General features: G+C 62.3%; 1 protein-coding gene across 1 annotated transcript in view; it reads left to right on the forward strand.

Moving 5' to 3' along the window:
* LAMC3 (laminin subunit gamma 3) overlaps positions 1 to 8,920 on the forward strand; it is a 19,188-nt gene that overhangs the window by 5,859 nt on the left and 4,409 nt on the right. The window contains exons 5-19 of the mRNA XM_035898239.1: positions 458 to 646; positions 818 to 935; positions 1,009 to 1,107; positions 1,453 to 1,589; positions 3,138 to 3,254; positions 3,549 to 3,747; positions 3,977 to 4,089; positions 4,354 to 4,572; positions 6,851 to 7,039; positions 7,122 to 7,367; positions 7,530 to 7,683; positions 7,800 to 7,942; positions 8,024 to 8,202; positions 8,294 to 8,432; positions 8,854 to 8,891. Of these exons, the coding sequence (XP_035754132.1) occupies positions 458 to 646; positions 818 to 935; positions 1,009 to 1,107; positions 1,453 to 1,589; positions 3,138 to 3,254; positions 3,549 to 3,747; positions 3,977 to 4,089; positions 4,354 to 4,572; positions 6,851 to 7,039; positions 7,122 to 7,367; positions 7,530 to 7,683; positions 7,800 to 7,942; positions 8,024 to 8,202; positions 8,294 to 8,432; positions 8,854 to 8,891 (2,279 nt within the window). The remainder of the gene's footprint in view (positions 1 to 457; positions 647 to 817; positions 936 to 1,008; positions 1,108 to 1,452; positions 1,590 to 3,137; positions 3,255 to 3,548; positions 3,748 to 3,976; positions 4,090 to 4,353; positions 4,573 to 6,850; positions 7,040 to 7,121; positions 7,368 to 7,529; positions 7,684 to 7,799; positions 7,943 to 8,023; positions 8,203 to 8,293; positions 8,433 to 8,853; positions 8,892 to 8,920) is intronic.

Consider the following 8,920-nt stretch of genomic DNA (forward strand, 5'->3'; position numbering starts at 1 on the left):
CGCTGCTGAGGCCGCCACCGAGTGTCTCCGTGAGTATCGCCCAGGCTGGCCCCGTGGTCACGCTGTGTGGCTGCTCCCAGTGGGCTGCACTGGTGCTTCATCAGCTCGGCCAGCACCTCCTGCCGCCCTTCCTGGGGTAGAAATGTGCCTGCTCCGTTTTGCAAGGCTGCTCCAGGTGGGGAGGGAGGTTTTATGTCCCAGGGCCCCCCTTCACAGCATCACCCCGAGGATCCCCTGACATTTTCTTACCCCATGCGTGCAGCTATCTGCTCCATGCACAGTGCTGCACTCCCAGTGGCAGAGGCATTCCCGAAAGCTCGTGCCGCTGAGCCAAGCAGCACCTGTGGCTCATCCAGCCCCGCAGGAGGTTGCTTTAGCCCCTGGGTGAGCCTTGCGCCCACCGGGTGCCACTGAGCTGCAGCTGACCACCCTTCCTGCCCCCCCTCCCACCCCCCAGCTTGCAACTGCAGCGGCCGCTCAGACGAGTGCTTCTACGACCGGGAGCTGTACCGCCGCAGCGGGCACGGGGGCCACTGCCGCAACTGCCGCGACAACACGGCCGGGCCCCACTGCGAGCGCTGCCAGCAGAACCACTACCGCTGGGAGCAGCGGGCAGCCTGCCAGCCCTGCCACTGCCACCCCGCAGGTGCGTGGGGCTGCGCCGAGCCGAGCTCCAGTGCGAACCCCTGCCCTAGCTGGGGCTCGGCTGGGGGGGGGTGGTTTTGGTCGGTCCTCCCTTGCCTGGGGTCTCCCCATCTTCCCCCCGTGTCTTTCCCCATCTGGGGTTGAGCCTCAGGGCTGGCTGGGGTCCCCGCAGGCTCCCTGCAGCCCCAGTGTGACAGCTCGGGGACCTGCCTCTGCAAAGCCAACGTGACGGGCTGGAAGTGCGAGCGCTGCAAGGACGGCTACCACAGCCTCAGCGAAGGTGGCTGCAGGTGAGGGGGAGCACGGCCCCGCGCAGGAGCAGTGGGATGGGACCCGGGCTCACCTTCGTCTCACCCCATCCAGACCCTGTGCCTGTGACCCCGCGGGCAGCGTGGGCACCTGCGACCCCAACACAGGGCGTTGCACCTGCAAGGAGAGGGTGGAGGGGCACTTGTGCAACAGGTAAGCGCTGCGGGATGGGGATGAGACCACGACCCCACTCCAGGCTGGGATCAATGCTGGGGCTTGGTGCTCAGTGCAGGGCAGGCGTCTTTGCCCCTGTGGGGCATTGCTGCTTCCCCAGCCCCTATGCATGACCCCTCGCAGGGGCTTTGCCATGGGAATCCGGCGGGGTTGCTCCCTGCAGGGGCCCTGGCTGGCTGGCGAGGCCATGGGGCTGCATCCCTCTGGACCACTGGGACTGGGCTCGCTCAGGGCTGCCACCGGTGTCCCCCTGGGATGCTGCTATGGTCCCCCGTGGCTTTGCCTGCCCCACGCCATGTGCTCCTGTTTCCTCCCCATGCCCAGGTGCCAGCCAGGCTGGTTTAACCTGCAGCCCCACAACCCTGCTGGCTGCACCAGCTGCTTCTGCTACGGCCACTCCACCGCCTGCACGGCAGCCGATGGCTATGAGGTGACCCACGTCCGCTCTGACTTCAGCCAAGGTACTGACCCCCCAGCCCTGGGTGAAACAGAAGGCACAGCTGTGCCAACAGCCAAAAAACTCGGGCAGTTTAGGAAGGCTGCAGCTGAGCACCCTGCTCTAGGGCTCAGCATCCCCCTTTGGGGCTGAGCACCTTGCTCTGGGGTTGAGCACCCCCCCTTTGGGGTTGACTGGTGATGATGACCGAGGGTGATTTCTCTGGCTTGTCCCTATTTTGCTGTTAAATCTCTGCTTTTGCCCCCAGCTCCGTGGGGCCAGGCTCTCCCTGGCTCCCTGTGGCATCCCTCCATGCTGGCCTGCTCCTGAGGCTGTGCATCTGTGCATGGCTCAGGGAGGGCTGGGGGCTGTGCACGGCCATCCCGCCACACCAGGGACTGCAGGAGCACTAAAAATCAGCTCAGAAAGACAAAAACCGAAAGGATGGAGCCTGATGGGAACTTTCCCCCTTTTCCCCTCCTCTCCCCATCCTCGGCTGGGCTGGCGCAGCGGGGGGGGGTGCTCCTGCCCAGCTGCAGCCAGGGCCGTGTGTGGCAGGGCTGGATGTGTGCGGGATGTTCGGGGAAACCCTGCCATCTGCCGCGCAGCCCGACGTGTGCAGCCCTGGCTGCGGGCACACCACGGCCCCTGCTGTGGCCCCCGCTCCCGGGGACCCCCGCCGGCACCCCGGCAGGGTGCGAGCACCCATGGCAGACAGCCTGGCTCTCTGCCTTGCCCGTACCCCGACAGGGTGCACACGCCAGCGAGCAGATGGAGGTGAACACGCCAGGCGCGGGTTTATCCCCATTGCCTTTAAACCACGCTGCCAATTGCTGTACTGCTGTAACGTCTTCCACGGCCTTGAAATGCAGCCAGGCTTTAAACCCTGTCTTTTTTCCACCCTGCATGCAGCCAGTTTGGGGCTGCTCCTTTAGGGACAAATTTGGCAGGGTTGCCAGAGGCTCAGCGTGGCTGGGCAGGGTGCAGCCACCCACCCTCCTGCAGCCCCGCTCCCCAATCTGCAGCTGAGCTGGATCAGCTGGAATTTTTCTGTGCTGGGTGAAAGGGCCCAAATTCAGGGTGATTTGATAATTGAGTGCAGCCCACTTAATAGCTGGGGAGAGATTTCCAAGTGTTCTTCCTGCAGTCGCCTGGGGCTGGAAGAAATAACTAACCCTGGGGAGTGTGGGGGGGTGTAGTTTAACTGATTTCCAAAGGAAACCAACTTAATGCAATTACGCCCCGTCTCTCCCTGGGCTTCCTGCACTCTTCAGCCCACAGTAACATTGGAAGCACACCACAGGCAGGGGGGCAAAAGTTTAAAGATAATAATTTCCTCCAAATCTAAGAAAATAAACAGAAGGGGGGGAGGGGGAGGGCAGCAGCTAGGGCCACTCGCCAGCGTGTGAGAGCCCAGAGCCCGAGCGGAGCAGGGTGTTACAAAGCACTGGCCCCTTATAAGCCCCTGAGAGTCTCAGGCAGAACCCCTGGAAGCAGCACCCGGCTGGGGCTGGGCTGCTGGGGACTCGCCGCTCCCTGCGCCCGTGCACTGCCGCTGCGTGCTGTCACGCAGGGCTGGAGGGCTGGGCTGCCACAGCTCCGGGCACCGTGGACCTGCCTCTGCATTGGGCCGATGGGGAGATTGTCGCCGAGTGGGACGGAGAGGAGCCGGTGGATTTTCTTGCACCAGGTATTGCCCCTGGGGTCGTGGGGACCCCCCAATGCTCTCGTGGGACATCCCACTGCTATGCTGGTGCATGAGGCGCTGGGCTCCATCCCAGAGCCGGGCGTGTTTCAGTAACAGAAGACAGTGGTGGGGATTGGAGCGGTGGGTCAGGACCCTGGGAGGGCAGGTTGGAGCTGGCCCTGCTCTAGGAGGGTGACTGGCTCCTGGTGATGCTGGTGGGAACAGGACCGTGCTAGTATCTGCAGCAGAGTTGGTATGTCCATGTCTTACAGACTTCCCTTCTCTTTCTCCTTGCAGAGAAGTTTCTGCAGAACCAGCATCTCAGTTACGGGCAGCTCCTGTCCCTGCTGCTGGGAGCAGAGGGGAACAGGACGGGGACGGAGACCAGGGTGCCCCTGCTCCAGGTCCAGCTGGTGCTGGAAGGCGAGGGGATGGAGATCACCATGTCAAGCAGCGAGAGCCAGCACCAGCGTGGAAAGCAGGCTGTCACCTTCAGGTACCCACCGCGGCACCTTGGGGAACCCCAGCTGGGTTTGGGACACAGCGTGTCTGATCTTGCCTGGGCTGCCCTGTGCTGTAGGGTTCAGCCTCACTCCCTGTCCACCTCGGGGATTTAACTGTGCCCCCATCACTGAGCCCAGGTCTTGGTCAGGGAGCCAAGCTCTCCTGTGGCGCGTGGCTGTCGGGCTAGATCTGTCCTTCCTCCCACATTCCTTCTCCAACAGGCTGCACGAGGCAGAGGAGGGTGCGGAGCCTTCGCTGTCAGCCTTCAGCTTCCAGCGCCTGCTCTCCAACCTGACCACCCTTCGCCTCCGCGTGAGCCACAGCCCCGTGCATGGTGGGTGACTCCATGCAACATCCCTGTGGGGACCGAGCTGGGATGGGGCTGGGGACATCGACGCAGCATCAGGCTCTCAGGGGCGAGAGGCATTGCAGGGGGTGTGCTGGGGTAGGGGCTGGCTCCTCTCTGTGAACACCCCTAGGCTCTCCAGGAGGTATTTTGGGGTCCTCTATGCCTGTCTGGAGCATTTCCCAGCAGGATGGAGCGAGTGGGGCCAGGGGACGTGCCACCCCATTCTCATACTGTTCTCCCCCCTCACAGGCAGGCTGTCCCTGAGTGAGGTCCAGCTCACGTCCGCTCGCCCCGGGCCGGGGCCGCGGGCGCGCTGGGTGGAGGAGTGCACATGTCCCCCAGGCTACACCGGCCAGTTCTGCCAGTCCTGCGCACCCGGCTTCAAGCGGGAGATCCCCTTTGGCGGCCCCTTCGTCAGCTGCGTGCCCTGCGCCTGCAACCAGCACGGGGACTGCCACCCCCTCTCAGGTGCGCACCCCCCAGCCCCTCCGCTCATCCCATCGCTGCGCGCACGGGCGACGAGTTCATGTCTTTGCTTGTGCTTTTGCTTTTGCTTGAGCCATGCTGGAAACCACCCGTGAGGTTGCAGTACCCAAAACTTGCAAGTGGAATTGCTTGGCTGGTCATAGGGACTGGGTACGTAACCGCTGAGATAATTAGCGAACTGCAATAACGGTGGTAATTTATAATGGGAGGGTACTTTATGGTTTTAAAGGGGGAGAAAGGAAAGGTGCTGGTCCCCAGTGGGGCCGGGGAGACAGGGGTCAGGGCAGGAGAGAGGCAGAGGTGTTTTGCCAGGATGGGTCTCGCAGGCAGCATCGCTGCCTGAGGAGTGCAGCAGGACTGGGCGCAGCCCCGGCGCCTGCAAACTGGGGGAGAACCTAAGCAGAGAAACAAGTAAAAGAGCAGGAAAACACAGTGGTGCCAGGCTTTTGCGGGAAGGCACCAGAGGGGCTGGCGCTCGTGCTGCCAGCCTGAGCCCTGCTCTGCCTCCAGATCCCGCTCGGAGGTGTGTGACTGCAGCAGGGACTGCGGTGTGAAGGGAGGAAAGAGCAAAAGCAAAGTCTTCAGGGCAGCGTGGCTGTGCCTGGGGTGGTTTGCAGGGTGTTGGCTCTCCCCTCTCCTGCCAGGCAAAGTGTCCGGATGGCTTTGGTTGGGGAAGGAGGGGCAGGATTGCAAACCACTGCCCGCTGGCTCCGTGAATCTAGCACCAGCCTTGCTGCTCTCGGTCCCAGGGAAAGGCAGATCAGAGCCATGAGGGGCTTGTGAGACGCTGCCGTGCTCCCCATCCACCCCCACAGAAAACAGCAGCTCCGATCAGTGGGGAGCGACATTAGCGCCCGGCCGGGATGGAAAGGGCTGGAAGAGGCGATGTGCCCAGCGAGTGCCCCTGCCCTGCCAGCAGAAAGGCAGCAGCAGCTCTGCAAACTCGCCTCTCGTCTCTCAGAGCCGGGGCTGGCGCCGCTGGCTGCACAATCCCCAGGGATGGGGCCAGGCTTTTGATGTCCTGGCCCGGGTGCTGCCAGCCCGCACACTTCCTTTCGTTTATTTTTCCATTCCTTCCTGCCACCCACTTTTCCTTTCTTTTTGATCGTCTGGTTCTGCCTGGATGCAGGAAAAATGGAAAAACGCCCGTTCCTTCCTGCACAACCCGCCTGGTATGACCCGACCCCACAAATCATGGGGAAAAATCCTCCCCCTGGCTCCTTCTCTCTCTCCAGTCAAGCAGAGCATCTGCCTGGAGGTGGGGGGTTCCTCGAGCATCCTTCCTCCTCCTCCTCCTCCTCCTCCCAGCAGGCCCGGGCACAGGAACGGGAGACGGCAGGCCGAGACAACGGAATTAACTTTATTGGTTGGTTTTTTGTTTTCTAACTGCAGATTCAAGGTATACAACTGAACATTGCTATTTTCCTTATGAGACTTATAAATAAAAATACAAAAAATGTTCACTACAAAAAAATCTACCGTTAGTAGGATGTAAAAAATATTCTCTTTGCTCTAGAAGGCACGAACTTCACTTAGTGACACATGGAGAGAAAAAAACCTGCAGCAGTATATTCTTCTTCTTCTTTTTTTTTGTCTTTTTTTTTTCCTCTGGCAGAAACACTGAAGTCTTACAAAGAAACGCATCTGAATCTACACAGGACGAAGGCAGATGTGGAGAGCTGCAACTAGGAGACACCACAACCTGGGGGGGGTTTGGGGTTTTTTTTTTTTTTCTTTTTCTTTATTTTTCAGGAAACTTTCAGCTAACGGCATCTGTGGCTAGAGGACAGAGAGGACTCGCAAGCAGAACCGCAAGGGAGCGAATGGCGAGGGGAGAGGGGGGAGGAGGAGGAGGTCGTACAAAAAATAGGAGCCGATAGATACTCTGAGAAAACCAAAGGGGAGCTTGGGCACCTTCTGCGCCCGGGCCCAGAGAGGTGCTGAGGCATGACGGTGCTGCCTGCGTGCGCCAGCGCCACCTCGTCCCCGCATGGCAGGGGAGCATGGAGCTGGTGCTGGGGCCCTGGCATCTTCTCCAAAACCTTCTCCCTTAAGCAAGGATGGGGAAGGGAGGGAAAATGTTCCAAGTCCTGGCTGGGGATGTGTAATCCCAGCGTGTTCCCTTGGCTGGAGCTGTGCATCCCTCTCAGCACCTGCGGTGTGCCATGCTCAGCACTTGGCTCTCCATCCTTCCCCTAGTCCCTGCTGTTATTCAGGGCTGGGTTTTTGCAGACCCTCAGCTCCGTTTTCCTCCTCACAGGGCACTGCCAGTGCTTGCACAATACAGAAGGTCCCTCCTGTGAGCGCTGCAGCCCTGGGTTTTATGGCAACCCCTTCCTAGGGCACTTTGATGACTGCAAGCCGTGCCCCTGCCCCGGCCACTCGCCCTGCACCGAGGTGCCCGGCAGCGGGGAGGTGGTCTGCACCCACTGTCCCCCCGGGCAGAGAGGTGAGGCTGGGGGCGGGTGGGCGAGGGGGCTGCAGGCAGCGCCGGCACAGCCAGACCCTCCCCACCTTTTTGCCTTCCCCAGGAAAACGCTGCGAGCTCTGCGATGATGGGTTTTTTGGGGACCCGCTGGGGCAGAGGGGCCCTGTGCATCCCTGTGTCCCCTGCCAGTGTCATGGGAACGTGGATCTCAATGCCGTGGGGAACTGCGACCCCGTGTCCGGCCGGTGCCTGCGCTGCCTGTACAACACGACAGGCGAGCACTGCGAGAGGTGTCGGACAGGCTTCTATGGGGATGCGCTGGCTCCCAACCCTGCCGGGAAGTGTGCACGTACGTACGGCCCTGGGGGCCGACCCTGCTCCCCTGCAGCCCTGTTTGATGGCGGGGGACGTGGCCCTCCATGTTGTGAGGGGCTCAGCCCCATTGCCCCATTCCCGCTGCCCCATCCACCAGCCCCGTGCCGGGATGTAAGCAGCATTTTGTCTCCCATAGCTTGTGATTGCAACCCTGATGGCTCAACCCCGGGGCTGGAGGGCTGCGATCCCAGCACGGGCCAGTGCCACTGCCTCCCGCACGTGACGGGCAGAGCCTGTGGGCTCTGCCAGCCTGGCTACTATGGCCTGCAGCCCGCCGTGGGGTGCAAGAGGTGTGTGGGGCATGGCATGGGGCTGTGAGGGGGCAGCAATGGCTCTGTGTCCCCTGCTCCTGTCTCTGCTCTTTGCATCCATTGCTCCCTCGTCACCCACTGCCTCTCGGTGCCAGCTGCGAATGCCACTCGACGGGGTCACGGGAGAGTGGGTGCCACACGGTGACAGGGCAGTGCTCCTGCCAGCCCGGCGTCACGGGGAAGCAATGCGACCGATGCCACCACGGCTTCTTCGGCTTCTCAGCCAGGGGCTGCCGAGGTAACAGGGATGGGGACCACACCTCGGTCCCTAAACCAGGGCTGGCAGCCATGGTGTGACGCCTTTCTGCCACTGTCGCAGCCTGCAACTGCTCCCCGCTGGGCTCCGTCACCCCGCAGTGCCATGAGAACAGCACCTGCCTCTGCCGCCCTGGCTTTGTGGGCTACAAGTGTGACCGGTGCCAGGCCAACTTCTTCCCTGACCCACCAAGCTCCCGTTGCCAGCAGTGTCCTGCCTGCTATGGGCTGGTGAAGGACGAGGTACAGCCTGTGCCCTGCTGAGGTGGGCACAGCGCCCCGGCCCCTGCACTGCCTCACTGATCCCCTGTGTCCCCCTGTGTCTTGCCCGCAGGCGGACCGGCTGAAGGCCAGGCTGCAGGAGATGGAGGAATGGCTGCAAAAACCAGGCTGCGACACCCGCCCGGACCAGTCCCCCATGCTGGGAGATGCACCCCGGGGAGACGGGCTGCCCAGCCCTCACCTCCTGCAAGGTACGGGGGGAGCCCCACGTCGCCCCTCTGGGGCCCCTCTGCTCCCGCAAGGTGCTGTGACATGCTGGGTGGGTGCAAGGAGGTCCCAGGTCAGCGCTGGGCTCAGCATGGGTGATGGGGTGACCGAGAGAGGGAGGACAGCTGGGGGAGCCATGCCTTTTCATGCAGGTCAGAGCACCACAGGGATGCTTGCACCCGTGAGGTTTTGGAGGAGCTGGTGATGGGCGTCACTGGGGGTTGAGCATCAGCACATCCCTGCTGCATCCCTGGGTCCCTCCTGAGCACCCGGTGGGGGGGTCTGTCTTCTCCTTTCATTAGCAGGCAGATGAGGGTGTGCTCGGCCATGGGGCAGCCCCACAGGCAAGTGGGGAGCCCCGGAGCACCTCCGTGGGCAATGAGCAGCTGCTTGTGCTGCCCACAGGTGCCCGGGCTGCTCTCCCAGCGCAGGTGGGGCGGCTGGCAGGGGGGCTGGGCCCCGGCGCGGGCCA

Source organism: Egretta garzetta, unplaced genomic scaffold (assembly GCF_000687185.1).
Source record: "Egretta garzetta isolate BGI_Z169 unplaced genomic scaffold, ASM68718v1 scaffold497, whole genome shotgun sequence".
NCBI classification, from domain to species: Eukaryota; Metazoa; Chordata; class Aves; order Pelecaniformes; family Ardeidae; genus Egretta; species Egretta garzetta.